At 39.4% G+C, this 15,311-nt stretch overlaps 1 protein-coding gene across 6 annotated transcripts in view; it reads left to right on the top strand.

Moving 5' to 3' along the window:
* SLC35F3 (solute carrier family 35 member F3) overlaps positions 1–15,311 on the top strand; it is a 553,895-nt gene that overhangs the window by 515,650 nt on the left and 22,934 nt on the right. For all 6 annotated transcript variants that reach the window (XM_043963772.1, XM_043963773.1, XM_043963776.1 and 3 more), the window contains one exon: positions 10,336–10,555. In XM_043963772.1, coding sequence (XP_043819707.1) covers positions 10,336–10,555 — 220 coding nt within the window. The remainder of the gene's footprint in view (positions 1–10,335; positions 10,556–15,311) is intronic.

Raw genomic sequence — 15,311 nt, 5'->3', positions numbered from 1 at the left:
CTGTCATGATTTGATTTCAAATTTTTGAACTGTTATTGATTAATTATATTGGTCTATAAGTCTGCTTTTGTACTTTATCCTTCCCTGGTTTAGGTATTAGGATTTTATTTGTCTCATAAAAGGTCTTGGGTGGCTCCATGCCTTACCCTTAGATATAAATCTGCTTCTATCCCTGTATTATAATTATATATTATAATTATGTTTTCCCCAAATCTATAAAAGCAGAATTTCTATTCCTATTCTTCTCTGAAGATAGTCACATCTTCCTGTCAAATTCTCTTCCTCCTACTCCTCCCCCATCCATTGAGAAGACAAGCAATATATCAATTTTACATATGACATCATGCAAAACATACATATTAGCCATGTTGAGGGGGGAAGTAAGAAATATAAAGTGAGAAAATTATATTTTAATTTGTACTCAGAGTTCATTAGTTCTCTGGAGGTACATAGTATTTTTCAACATGAGTCTTGGATCATTGTATTAATCAAAGTAGCTGTTTCTCATAATTGATCATCATTACAATCTTTCTGTTATTGTGCATAATAATCTCCTGGTTCTGCTCACTTTGTTTTGCATCTGTTCATAGAGGTCTTCCCAGGTTTTTCTGAACCTCATCATTCTGAACCTCATCATCCCCCTCATCATTCCTTATAGAACAATAGTCTAACATCATAATTATATACCATAAATTAATCAGCTGTTCCCCAATCGATGGGAATCCTCTGAATTTGCAATTCTTTGTCACCACAAAAAAAGAGATGCTATAAATATTTTTGTACATACAGGTCCTTTTTCTTTTTCTTTGATATCTTTGGAGTATAGCCCTAGTAATGGTAGTGCTGGGTCAAAGGGTATGCAAAGTTTTATAGCCCTTTGGACATAGTTCGAAATTGTTCACCAGAGTGGTTGGACTAGTTCACAACTCCACCAACAGTTCATTAGTGTACCTATTTTCCCAAAACCCCTCTAGTATCTGTCATTTCTAATAGATGTGAGGTGGTACTTCAGAGTGGTTTTAATTTGCATTTCTCTAATTATTAGTGATTTAGAGCATTTTATGTGACTATAGATAGCTTTTATTTCTTTTTCAGAAAACTGCCTCATTCTTTGACCACTTATCAATTAGGAAATGGATCTTATATTTATATATTAGACTCAGTTCTCTATATATTTGAGAAATGGAGCCTTTTTCAGAAAAACTTGCTGTAAAAAATTTTTTATTACTTTATTATCTATAATACCTTTTAGCAAAATGTATTTTCCCCATTTCTTTTAATGAGGTCAATTTTTATTTTTATTTTGTCTAGATTGTGATTGCTACCCTTGACTTTTTTACTTCAGCTGAAACATAACAGATTCTACACCAGCCCTGAATTCTAAATCTGTGTATGTGTCTTTCTGATTCGTATGTCTTGTATAAATAATATATTGTTGGGACAGCTAGGTGGCACAGTGGATAGAACACCGGTCCTGGATTCAGGAGGACCTGAGTTCAAATACAGCCTCAGACACTTAACACTTACTAGCTGTGTGACCCTGGGCAAGTCACTTAATCCCAATTGCCTCACCAAAACAAAACAAAACAAAAACCAATATATTGTTAGATTCTGATTTATAATCCATTCTGTTATCCACTTCTGTTTTAGGGGTGAACTCATCCCATTCATATTCCCAGCCTTGATTGCTATTTGTGCATTTTCTTCTTCTCTCTCTTTTTAACCTGTATGTTCTCAAAAGATTGTTTTGCTTCAGAACACTGGGGAGACGTATGGTTATTGCTCTTCTGGTCTATGTTCTGCTCATTACTCAGGAGGGCCCCTACTGCCTTTAGTCACAAATGCTAGCATTCCTTTTGGCCCTGGACCTGTGACACAGAACTGCATGTGGGCAGAGTTGCCAAACAGTTCTGAGTCCTGTACTCAGTGCCAGCAAAGGGTTCCCTGTAGCCTCTTTCTTTCTTTCTTTCTTTCTTTTCTTTCTTTCTTTCTTTCTTTCTTTCTTTCTTTCTTTCTTTCTTTCTTTCTTTCTTTCTTTCTTTCTTTCTTTCTTTCTTTCTTTCTTTCTTCTTCTCCTCCTCCTCCTCCTCCTCCTCCTCCTCCTCCTCCTCCTCCTCCTCCTCCTCCTCCTCCTCCTCCTCCTCCTCCTCCTCCTCCTCCTCCTCCTCCTCCTCCTCCTCCTCCTCCTCCTCCTCCTCCTCCTCCTCCTCCTCCTCCTCCTCCTCCTCCTCCTCCTTCTTCTTCTTCTTCTTCTTCTTCTTCTTCTTCTTCTTCTTCTTCTTCTTCTTCTTCTTCTTCTTCTTCTTCTTCTTCTTCTTCTTTTTTGCGGGGCAATGAGGGTTAAGGGTTAAGTGACTTTCCCAGGGTCACACAGCTAGTAAGTGTTGTGTCTGAGGCCGGATTTGAACTCAGGTCCTCCTGAATCCAGGGCCAGTGCTTTATCCACTGAGCCACCTAGCTGCCCCCTGTAGCCTCTTTCTTACCAGTTGTCTAACCCCCTTACCATCTCTGGGCTGAAAGCTCTGGATACCACTGCCACTGTTACATCTATCTCCACCAGTGGTACTGCTATGGTGTACACTCCACACTAGCCCCCACCCCAGTGTCTCAGACCTCTCCTGCTGAACTCCTAAGTTGTTTTGGGCTGGAAAAATGTCTCCCCTTGACTTTTTGTTTGCTCTGCCAATCCAGAATTAAATTTGAGGTACTATTTTTAATGTTGTTTAGAGGGGAATGTTGGAGAGTTTGGCTGGGTTGCTATCTCTACTCCATTATCTTGACTCCAAAGATATTATCTTTTTCTAGTCCATTGATTATATTAAAACCTACCATTCTAGTATAACATCACTCCATACCATAATGAGTAGATTTAAGCCATGCTTTCACTGAATTTGTCCTCCTCAAAATTAGATTAGCAGAAGGTTCAATGTTGGGCATGAATGGGCATCTTAGGAGTTGTGCCACTGAGATTATGTGAAGAATTAAATACACATATAAGATGTCTGCTGACCACATAAGATATGTGCATCCAATGGGGTATTTAACATATAGACAGGTACTTCAAGGGGAAGCATAGATAGACATAGATATCTATCATTTCTTTGTTCCAGCTCATTAGAAAATCCAATCAACTTTCCAATAGACAAAAGGTGATTATGATGAATAGTCTCTATAGACCCCCTCCATTCTCCAGAGCTAATTAGTAGAGTAGCAAATTTTCCAGTTTTCTCAGAAACTTTGTGTGGGTTAGATTTTCATCAGTCATATCACTTGTGAGTTCCTTGCAAGCCAAGGTTTCTCAAAAATACCATAGGACCTATGGTGATAGAAGAAGTTGATCCAAACCAAATGGTAAAGCAGTGGTCATGGTGAGGTTTGCATCCTGTTCTCATCCCTGGCCCTAACATGAAGTAGGAAATATATGTTTGTGAAATGAGCTAGATGAACAGGGCTTTCATAGTTCTGACTGCTTTTAGCAACATCTAAAGCACTACAGTCTGGTCTGGGTCAAATGCAGGCTTTCTTCTCTCCTTGAGGCCACGTTGGTATGTTGACTTTGGCCATATCAGTGTCATACCTCTTTTATGTCATACTATTTGATCTGAAGTTTGTCGTCCTTGGTCACCACAATGAAAAGCTAGGTGATACTGTCTTTCGTCATTTTCTTTGTTGACTCAGCAGCTGGGAGGAACACAATGATGACATAGGAAGGATGATGAGGATGCATATAGTCTGTCAGCAGAGTACTAGTCACAAAAAGAAGAGGCAAATCCCATGGGAAAGCAACTCCCTCCTGAGAGGTAGCAAAACAACCATATGTCATTCAGATCTGAACACTCAAGAAACAAGCTATCTTCCCAAGCTCTACATCCAGGATATGACAGCCTCCAAGACTGACAGCCAGTATTTACTTCTGGTGACTAACGTCTAGGAACAAATGCTACTTCTAGAAGGAGCATAGAAAGTCTCTCTAGGGATTACAAAGTCATGGGTACAAAATGGAAGACCTTATATAAGTAAGGAATATTTCCTTTCCTGACAAAGATTTATGTAAGAGGATTTTCAGAATGGAAAGGAAGATTCAGAATGACTAGGAATAATAATAAAGGGCAGTTAGCTGATGTAGTGGATCACTTGGCTTAGAATCAGGATGACTCCTCTCCATGAATTCAAATATGGCCTTAGACACTTACAAATTGCATGACCCTGAGCAAGTCACTTAACCCTGTTTGCCTGAATTTGTCATCTGTAAAATGAGCTGGAGAAGGAAATGGCAAACCACTCCAGTATCTTTGCCAAAAACACCCCAAATGGGGTCACAAAGAGTCGGACATGACTGAAACGACTGAGCAACAGCAATGAATAATAATAGCTGATATTTACATAGTAGTTGAAATTAACAAATTTCTTTCCAACTATTCCATAAGGAGAACCAAATGTAAGTAGAACCAAAAGATGATATAAATTTAGATCTGGAAAAGACTGCAAAGGTCATCTAGTCCAACCTCATCGTTTGACAGATGAGGAAACTAGACAAGTCACTTATTCTGTGTTGACCTTAAAAAGTCCTGCAGGAAGTATATAGTAGAGGTAGGATGTGAACTCAGATCCTTTGACTCCAAATCCAGCCCTTTTCAGTGTACCATAAAGAAGAGGAAACTGAGGGCTTGAAAAATTAACTGACTTCCCCAGGGTCACACAACTAAGCAGGGTCTCCCTAGGACTCAAACTCAGGTCTTTTGTCTCTGAACCTTAGGACCATTCCCACTATGCCATTCTAGAAGCAAACTCATGGTCCTCTTGATTTAAAAAATAAATTTATATCTTTTGTTTTTAAATCACCTTCATTTCCCAACATATCCTTCATAAACACACACACACATATATATAGTTCATCAACCCATTGGGGGTTTTCTTGGCAAAGACACTGAAGTGGTTTGCCATTTCCCTCTCCATTTCATTTTACAAATGAGGAAACTGAGGCAAACAATGTTAAGTGACTTGCCTAAGGTCACGCAGCTAGAGTGTCTAAGGCTAGATTTGAACTTAGGTCCTTCCTAACTCCAGGCCCAGCACTCTAATGCACCATGTCACCTAGAAATTAGTAGGGAAACACTACTTGAAGGAAAAAAAAAAAAGATGGTATCAAAACCAGGCTTGTAGATACAGAAATGAAAAGCTCTTGGTCACACATAAATGAATTAAACCAATCTGTAAGTTCCTAGTCATATCAGATATGCCCACCAAGCCAGATATCCCAGCTTGTAGTAGTTATAACACAGGAAGAAGCAAGGAGCCCAATAATTCCTAGTATATGAGATCTGAGAAGGAAGGCAATGTAAATGCTTAAGGCCTCTGATGACCATACACAAATGAACAGTCTTGATATAAATCCAAAGAGACTATATGGTTCTTAATGCAAGGAAGTTCATTAGACCTCACAGGTATCTTTGAGATAGGATGAGACATAGGATTGGTGCACTTCATGCAGAAGATGGTTCTTGAGTGTAAGGGAGGGATGCATTCCAGGCATGTGGCATGAAGCAAGGAATGGAACAACATGAGGAGAAACAGAAAGAAGCCCAGTTTGGCTAGATGGCAGAACAAAGCAAGGAGAGGAATGTACATTGAGGCTGGAAAATGAAGATGGGGCCAAGTTGTGAAAAGTTGTAAAAGCTAAACAGTTTACTTTTTATCCTCGAAACAACAGGATGCCACTAGAATTTATTGAGTTCGGAAATACCATGGTCACTGTCAAGACCTTCCCTTAAGGAGAATCGCTTTGGCAGCAGTGTGGAAGATTGATTACATTAGACTGTATTGTGATGGAATCCTGCTGTGTGATGAGAAATGATGAGCTGGTTAGTTTAGAAAAACATGGAAAGCCTTGCATGAAATAATGAAGAGTGAAATGAGCAGAACCAAGAGAACATCATCTGCTGTGACAGCAATATTGTTCTGAGAACATCTTTGAATAGCTAAGTAATTTTGAGTTTTATGAATAGTCAAATAAACTACAAAGGAAGGAAGATGCTGTCCACATGAAGAGAAAGAAGTGATAAATAGAAGTATATATGGTATGGGTTTACATATATATGTGTAGATATATATATATCTATACATATACATACACATACACATATACACACATATTAGTGTCTAATGGTAAGTTGGAGAGAGAGGCAGACAAAATAAAAAGCACACAGCAAAGAACAAAAGAAAACTTAGAAGGAAGCACAGAAAATCAGTGTAGCTTTTTTCTTTCTTTTTTTTTTTTTGGTAGTCTTTTATTTTCCACTTACATGTAAAGATTGTTTTCAACATACATTTCTGAGATTTTGAGTTCCAAATTTTTCTTCCTCCCTCTCCTCCCTCCCCTTCCCTATGATGGCACACGATCAGATACACACACATATACAACCACATACATATATGTATGTATGTATATATATGTGTGTGTGAAGTCAGTGTAGCTTTTAAAACAACAAATAATATTTATTTTTTTAAAAAGTAAACAGTGTGAAATGGAAATTTATGGTTTTATATTGAATCCTTTTTGCATTATGCTGTGTACACAGAATTTTTTTATCTTTTTGTATTTTAAGTTAAAAATGAATATTGTTTGTTTTTTTTTTAAGACTGTGAGCTTCATGGGGACAGCCAGGTACCTCAGCGGATAAAGCACCCTCCCTGGATTCAGGAGGACCTGAGTTCAAATCTGGCCTCAGACACTTGACACTTGCTAGCTGTGTGACCCTGGACAAGTCACTTAACCCTCATTGCCCCACCAAAAACAAACAAACAAACAAAAAGACTGTGAGCTTCTTGAGGGGAAGGACTGTCTTTTGCCTCTTTTTGTATTGCATAGTACAATGCCTAGGATGTTGTTTTGTTCTTTAGTCATTTCAGTCATGTCTAACTCTCCATGACCCCAGTTCGGGTTTCTTGGCAAAGATCCTAGAGTGGTTTTGCCATTTCTTTCTCCAGCTCATTTACAGATGAAGAAACTGAAGCTAACAGAGTTAAGTGACTTGCCCAAGGTCACACAGCTAGTGTCTGAGGTCAGATTTGAATTTAGGAAAAGTCTCCTAACTTCAGACCTGTCAGTCTATCTACTGTGCCACGTAGCTGTCCTGCTTGACACATAGTAAATACTAAATAAATGCTTATTGATTGATTTGAAGATGAACTGAAATGGGAGGGAAGGAAGGAAAAAAACAAAAGAAACAAGCATTTATTAAGCAGTACACTATGTGCTAGACATTATGCAAAAATTATCTCATTTAACCTTCATGACACCTCTGGGAGGTAGGTGCTATCTTATCCCCACTTTACAGTTGAGGAAAATGAAGAAGACAGGCTAAATGACTTGGCCGTAGTCACATAGTAAATATCTGAGGTCAGATTTGAACCCAGATTTTCCTGACTCCAGGCCTAGAGCTCTGTCCTATCTTCTACAAGTGGAGAAAGACTTCTTGCAAGCAGACCAATTAAGTGGCCATTGCAAATAATTCAAGCATAGCATGGTGAAAATACCCCCTAAACCCCATGAGATTAAGTCCTGACTGGCACTCACTAGCTTCCACAAGTCATTTAGCCTCTCAAAGTCATTTTTTCCATCTGTATAATGGGATAAAACCTATTGTGTTGTATCCAACAAGGGTCCTTGTGAGCATCAAATAAGTTAATAGTGGTAAAAGTGCTTTTTATCTAACAAAGGACTGTGAACACATAAGCAATCAGACGGAAGCTAAGAATCTGGAATATTGATTAAAGAGTATCACACGAAGCACAGCTTAGCAAAACCCTCTAAGCTTTCTCACTTCACTTTAATGCATTTTTGTATTTCTATCGTCAGTCACCCATAGCTGAGTAATGAAGGGAGGCAGATGGCATTTTAGATTGACAGCATCTACAAACAAAGATTTGTTTGACACCAACTGAGTTCCCCAAGGCTCTGGTTTTGACTCATGTTTCCATTTTCCCCTTTACTGCATTCTTACATAATATCACGAGCCACACACAACCCCTGAGTATTGTTTTTTGGGGGGTTTTGCAGGGCAATGAGGGTTAAGTGACTTGCCCAGGGTCACACAGCTAGTGTCAAGTATCTGAGGCCAGATTTGAACTCTGATCCTCCTGAATTCAAGGCCAGTGCTTGATCCACTGTGCCACCTAGCTGCCCGCCTCCCCAGTGTTTTTGATCTGTTCTAGGAATGGTTCCTCCTGTCCCTTCCTCCTTTATCTGTTCCTCCACGATGTAACAATTCAATTCAGTTATAGCCACCAGCTCTTTCTGTTCCTTGGTCAGGTCAATCAGTATGATATGGCTGAACTTGAGGCCCTCCAAGTCAACATATGTGAGTCTGTACCATCCTGGCAAGTGTAATATTCTAACATGTTCTTGTGTTTCCCTCCTTTCCCTCAAAAACAACAACAACAAAAAAAAAAAAAAAACAGCCCTAGTTTTCCTACAAGCAATCAGATCAGCAGGCAACTTTCTCCAGGCCAAGTCTTTCCCTGCTGAGTTTTCATTATGACTAATATCACCATGCCCCCTTGCAAAAGTCCTTGTCTTGGCCATGGAAGCTTGCTTTCTGACATCAGTGTTTTTCACTTTTCTAAACTTCAATAATTCTTCTTTATAAAATGGAACTTCAGCACCCACTTGTAGCACCCTTTCCTTACATCTTGCTCCAAGAGCATTTATATCTATGCCCCCTGCTCATTCTTCACAAACTCTTTTGTTATGATGGTGATGGAGATATGGAAAAGCATCTTCTGAAATGTCTGCCCCTTATTGATGGCCCCTAGACATGTGAACAGCTGAATCCCCAATAAAATTCACATGTAAATTTCACCAGGTGTAATAGAATTCCATAATATATACTCTCACCTAGTTATAAAGGCAAGCCTCAGTGAGACTGACACTCCAGAGAGATGTGATTTCAAATGGGAATCAGATGCAAAATATTCCTTGTGAGAAGGCAAACATTTTGCTGCTGCTGTTTGTCCTTCGTTCTCAAAGAGGATCATGACATCAGGAGTTGATGTCATGACTTGCAGTGAATTGGATTTTAGTGAGGCAGGACTGTGCAAAGTCAACAGCCTCTCTCCTCCAGAGCCATCCGGGTCCAGTGGCAAGATAGATATCAGGGCAACTGGAAATGGCCCTGGGTATTTGAGGCAATTAGGGTTCAATAAATTGCCCAGGGTCACACACATTGTAAGTGTCAAGTGTCTGAAGTCAGATTCAGGGACTTTGCTAACTACTCAAACACTAGCATTTCTGACTACAATGACTTCTCTCATTAGAAACCAGGAAATAATAGCTAGCATACTGAACTTAGAGTCAGGAACATCTGACATCACTGTCAGCCTCATGTAATTACTAGCTGCGTGACTTTGGGCATATGATTTGACCTCTATGTGCTTCAGTTTCCTCTTCTCTGAATTGGGAATAATAATAGCATCTACATCATATGGTTATTAGATTCAAGTAAGAAATTGATAATAATTAAGAGCTAGCATTTAAAGAGCTCTTTAGAGTTTGCCAAGTACTTTATATGTGTTATCTCATCTGACCCTCACAACAACCCTGGGAGATAGGTATTACTATCATCTCTATTTTATAGATGCAGTAACTGAAGCAGATAGGGGTTAAGTGACTAACCCAGGTGGCACACTAGTAAGTGTCTGAAGTCAGATTTAAACTCAGGTCTTCCTAACTCCAGGTCCAGTGCTCTATCCACTACAGCAACTAGCTGACTGTCCAAAAAAAAATAATAATACATATGTAAACCACTTTGTAAACTTTAAGGCACAATGTAAGTATTCTTAATTGTCATTATTGTTGTTGCTGTTGTTATCACAGTTTGGGAAAACAGTTCAGATAATCCCAGTATTCAGGGTAATATATTAGAAGGTACACCAGACACAGCCAGAAAATCTGACTCTTGTTACCAGCTCTGCCACTGACTAGCTATGGGACCTTGAGCAAGTTACAGTCATGGGTGGATGAGAAGGCGTTGAGCTAAATGATCTCTAAAGTCCCCTTGCAGCCACAACATTATATGATTCACTTCTATTTAAATCTACCTATTCAAGGCTTTCTGTGAACAGAAAAAAAAAAATAAACAGTGGCTCAAGCGTGTTCATGTGACACAGGAATTTACCAACTACTGACCCAGTAGGTCAACCAGCTTCAAGAGGAAGGCATCCAAGAAAGGTGGCCTACAGAGAGAAAAGAAGAAGGTGGGGGTGGGGAGAGAAGAAGGAGGGCTGGTCTTCAATCCAGGCCTGTAATAATTCTCTGCCTCTCTTCTATTGTCTTAGGGAATGCTGTCGATTTTTTGGAGACAATGGCTTGACGGTAAAGGTGTTTTTCACCAAGGCAGCCCCCTTTGGCGTTCTTTGGACACTCACAAACTACCTATACTTACATGCAATAAAGAAAATAAACACTACGGATGTCTCCGTGTTGTTCTGCTGCAACAAAGCCTTTGTGTTCTTGCTCTCGTGGATCGTTCTCAGGGACAGGTTCATGGGAGTCAGGGTAAGTTTATTATTCTCTATCTCCCTCCCTCATTTGGCAAGATCAGCCAAAACCTGTCCACTGCCTTGCTTAGCTCCCATGGCTAGACCACAAGCATGGGCTACTAACTACTTTTTCTCCATTAAGAAGGAAAGGCAAAGAATAGAATACTTGCAAACTTCTTTGCTTGCAAACCAGATAGACAAGCATTTCATTTCAACCATATCAACCACTGAATGCTGACTGTGCCCAGCACTGCACCAATGTTGGACAAAGGAACAGCCATCCACCATCATTGCTTACTCAGCTACTACACGGGCAGCTGACTGGCCTAGCATGTAACGAGATCAATAACTTGCATCTCTGTGCCTTGCAAGGCTATTGATCAACCTTTGCCCACTCATTTTTGATTAGGAATCACTGGACTGTGGCTCCCTGAAAAGCAACCATTTTTGCAATTATATTGAGGCCTTTTTAGCTCATGTTCCATGTAACCCTTGGGCTGTATTTGCAGGTGGGGGTGGGGGCGATCAGACATTCCTACAAAGGTGGTTACCTTAATTGAAGTCTGATTCTGATGTTCCACCTCCCCACTCTCCCCACCAAACCCAGTGAAGAAATAAAGTCCCTAAAATACTTGTATATTTTCACAGCCAGGGCTCCAAAAAGTATATATAAAACCAGTCTTTGGCAAAATAAATTTCTGATAACTATTTATGTAAAATATAATGTACAATTAAGTATCAACATAAATGAAGAGATCTCTTTTATATGAAAAAAATAGATTTTAGTGGAATACAAGTTTAAAAAAACAATGTGATATGGCAGCAAAAAAAAAAAACAACTAATGCAGGCTTAGGGTACATTAATGGATATATTGTGCCCCAACTGCTCTATACTAGTCAGATGACATAGGGAATATTTTGTTCATTTAGGAGCAACACTAGCAAGCTGGAGCACATCCAGAGTTGATTATGATAGTGAAGAGACTTGGGAAAAAATATCATATATCAGCATTGGCTGAAGTAACTAGGGATGTAGAATCTGGAAAAGAAAAAAACTGAGGGAAAATATGAGAGCTTTCTTCATACATGTGAAGTACTATGTTGTAGAATGGGGATTAGATATTGTCCTTAACCCCAAGAGTTAGAATGAGGATAGAATTCTTAACCTTTTTTGTATATTGGACATTTTGTGTCAGTGTGGTGAAGCCTATGGATTCTTCATAATAATAGTAATAGTAATAATAAGCATTTATGTAGCTCTTCAAGATTTGCAAGGCCCTGTACATAATCTCATTCGATCCTCACAACAATGTTGTGATGGAGATGCTTTATAATCCCCATTTTATAGTTGAAGAAACTGAGCCTGAGCCTGAGAGAGGGTATACAGGGTCACACAAGGTCATGCTGCTACTAGTAAATATCTAAGGCATGATTTGAACTGAATTCTTCTTGATTGAATCCAGTGCCCTTACCCATTTTACCCAAAAGGACACCTAGCTCCTAATTTTTTAATATATAAAATATATAGGATTACAAAGGAAACCAAAGAAATATAATTATCAAAATATTTTTTAAAGTTCAGGCAGGTGGTGCAGTGGATAGACCACCGGCCCTGGATTCAGGAAGACCTGAGTTCAAATCTGACCTCAGACAGTTAACACTAGCTGTGTGACCCTGATTATTGCAGAACTCCTACTGGCCTACTTGGCATTCTGAGTAGTTAAGAGATTACTAGTGGACACTGAGTGACCTTGAAGTAACTTCCAAGCAAATAACACTGGGCAGGGCCAACTGCAAGCCCAGTGCTACCCTTCTCTCCCGGTACTCTGAGCAAATTACATCATCCTAATCAGTGATTCACACCCACCTGGTTATGCTAACCACAGTGGGGACATGAGTCAACCACTGCGAGATATTTTTAAACTTCAGTGGTGGGGGGGGAATTTGTTTTTAATCCACAGTATGTGGAGAGACTTGCTGTTAATTTTGGAATTTAACTTACCCCCAGTGCTTCTAAACAGAAAAGCTTTTTAAAAACTTGTTAATATACAAGTGATACCAGCAAGAGATGAGTACACTTAAAATATGCAATCTGTCCAGCTGCCTAACTTGATCTTGAAGTCTTATAAGCTGTGGTTGTTGTCAGGGGTACCCATTTTTTCAAGACTTGTCTTAGGATATTTATTAAAAGAGCCCATTGACCATTCCACAATCATTCAGGTGCTAAGCTCAGAGGCCTAAGGAAATTCAGAATGCTTCAGAATCTGAGTGAGTGTCTCCTTTGGGAGTCAGCAAGAGAAATATGGAGTTAGCACCACCTCATTTATAGAGGAGGAGACTGAGGTCAGAGAGATCCTAGGATTATAGATTTAGAGCCAGAAGGAACCATAGAGGCCATGGATTCTTACCCCATCAATTTTAGAGGTTAGGAAACTGAGCCATAGAAAATTAAGTGGTCCCATAGCTAGTGTCTGAGGCAGGATTTGAAGAGAGGTCTTCCTAATACCAAGTCCATCACTCGATCCACACTACTCCATACTGCCTGCCTCAAATAAAGGTCCCATTGAGATTCCAACTCATCTGGACTCTAAATCCAAGGTGTTAACTATGTCAACAATGAAATAATTTGCCTGACATTATATTGGTAAGAGGCTGAGCCAGAATTCCCAGTCTCCAGACTCTAAGTCCAGTGGTCTTCCCATGATACTACACCGACTATTTTCTTATTATAAAGAAAACAAAAGCTGCTTCTGTATATAAACACAAGGGGATCATCTTCCAGAATTGTTGTGGAAAGATGGATAGAAGGGGAGGGAAGGAGAAAATACACACACGCACATACACACATTGATGCACGCGTGTGGATTTCTCTAGTCCAGCTTAGTATTTTCTCTTATTTTTCTTTTGGCTATTGCTCTAAATGGGCCAAGGACTTTTCCCCAGCCAATTCTATGCTGTGGTACAGAGTTTCTGTAATAGCCACTCCCCCCCACAGATGTGGCTATGATTTCTCCACGGGACTATGAAACTGAACTGGTCAAGGATGATCTTCAGCTCATCCCTTGGTCCCGAGGGCCTTCATCGCCACACACTGTGAGCCACAGGGCAAACTATCTCTATTAGATAGTTTCCACTGCTTCTGGTAGATCCTTTATGCCTAAGCCAAAAGAAGGAAGGAAAGGAAAGGAATAAGTATTTATCTACAGCCAAGTGTGTGCCCGGCATTGTATCTCATTTGATCATAGTCAGAGGAAAAGCAGAATCAAAAAGCAGAAAGCACCAATGACCGTGATTAATGTGCTACAAAGTTGTTGGTGGTTCTTTTTCCTCCAGAGGATAGTTGATCTGAAAGTTAAACACAGCACAATGTCTTATGCTTCTGACAGACTTAACAAGCAAGTGGGAACCTCTCAGTGTTGGCAGCAGTTATCTAAGTCAACTAATGATTTGCATTTCACTCATCATGATATTTCAGAAAATTGAGGTAAACTACTCGAACTTCCCACTTACTTCTCGCCCCCTAAGAATACTGAGAGCACAAGGCTAGAACATTTTGGAAGAGGTGGGTAGGGAATATGCTAGAAACCTAAATCTTTTGTTTCAGTCAGTCAATCAATAAACATTTATTAAGTGCCTACTATGTGCCACACACTGTGTTAAGCTCTGGGGATACAAAAGCAGTCGCCATCCTCAAAGAACTCACAATGAATGAGAGATGTGTTTGGAGATAGATCATTAATAGCATGCTTGTTCCTGTGTTATTAAGACAATTGCCCATATTAAACATCAGGGTATCTCAGAATTTTATTCCAAAAAGGAGAAAAATTGCATAGAGAGCTTCACAGGATCATTGAGATTATTTTACCCATTACTTTCATTTTGTATAAGAGACACAGAGAGGCTGAGTTTTCCAAGGTCACTCAAATATTAAATAACAGAGCTAGAATTTTTAACGCAGGTCTTCTAACTCCGAATCCATTGTGTTCTCTTTAATGCTTCCTCTCAAGCCATGCAGAGCAGCAAATTTATCTTAAAATGTTTGAGGAGTCCCAGTTACTTATGGCATCAGAGTGAGACAAGTTGCCAGGGTATCTTTCTAAAACAATCCAGGCAAAAAAGCCTGAATCTCTCTCTTCCTCTTAGCAATTAAATCCATCACTGTTGTTGTTATTTTGGTTTTCAGGTCTATGTATGTGTTATTCTGACCTTTTAGGCTTATTGAGGGTTCCTTTTGCTTGGAAAAAATTGATGAGTCAGATAGTTGCTAATGTTGGAAATGTAAAGCTAAATATGGACAATATTGTGATATATTGGTAAGACAGGAATCAGGAAGATCTGGGTTCTTCTGTTCCCAACCTTGGCACTCAGATTACTTCAAATAAATTATCTAACTTGTCTGGATCTCATTTTCTTCACCTGTGAAATGAGGAATTAAATTAAATCATAATAGTAACTGACATATAAATATATAGGCCCTCAGTCTATAAAGTTTAGATACATAGATATATAGATAGATGATAGCTAGATGCATATATATTAATTCCTCATTTTTTCCTCAATTCAATTCAATAAAACTCTATTGAAAATCTACTGTGTTGGAGGCCCTTTGCTAGGCATTAGAACTATAATAACAAAAATGAAATAGCCCCTGCTTAGATTCACAAGGATCTTTCAAGATGGGCAGCTAGGTGATGCAGTGGATAGAGCCCTGGGCTTGAAATAAGAAAGCTCATATCTTCGGGGGCAGCTAGGTGGCACAGTGGATAGAGTGC

The sequence above is a fragment of the Dromiciops gliroides genome, chromosome 4 (genome assembly GCF_019393635.1).
Source record: "Dromiciops gliroides isolate mDroGli1 chromosome 4, mDroGli1.pri, whole genome shotgun sequence".
In the NCBI taxonomy this organism is placed as follows: Eukaryota; Metazoa; Chordata; class Mammalia; order Microbiotheria; family Microbiotheriidae; genus Dromiciops; species Dromiciops gliroides.
This window is presented reverse-complemented; position numbering and strand designations above follow the sequence as displayed.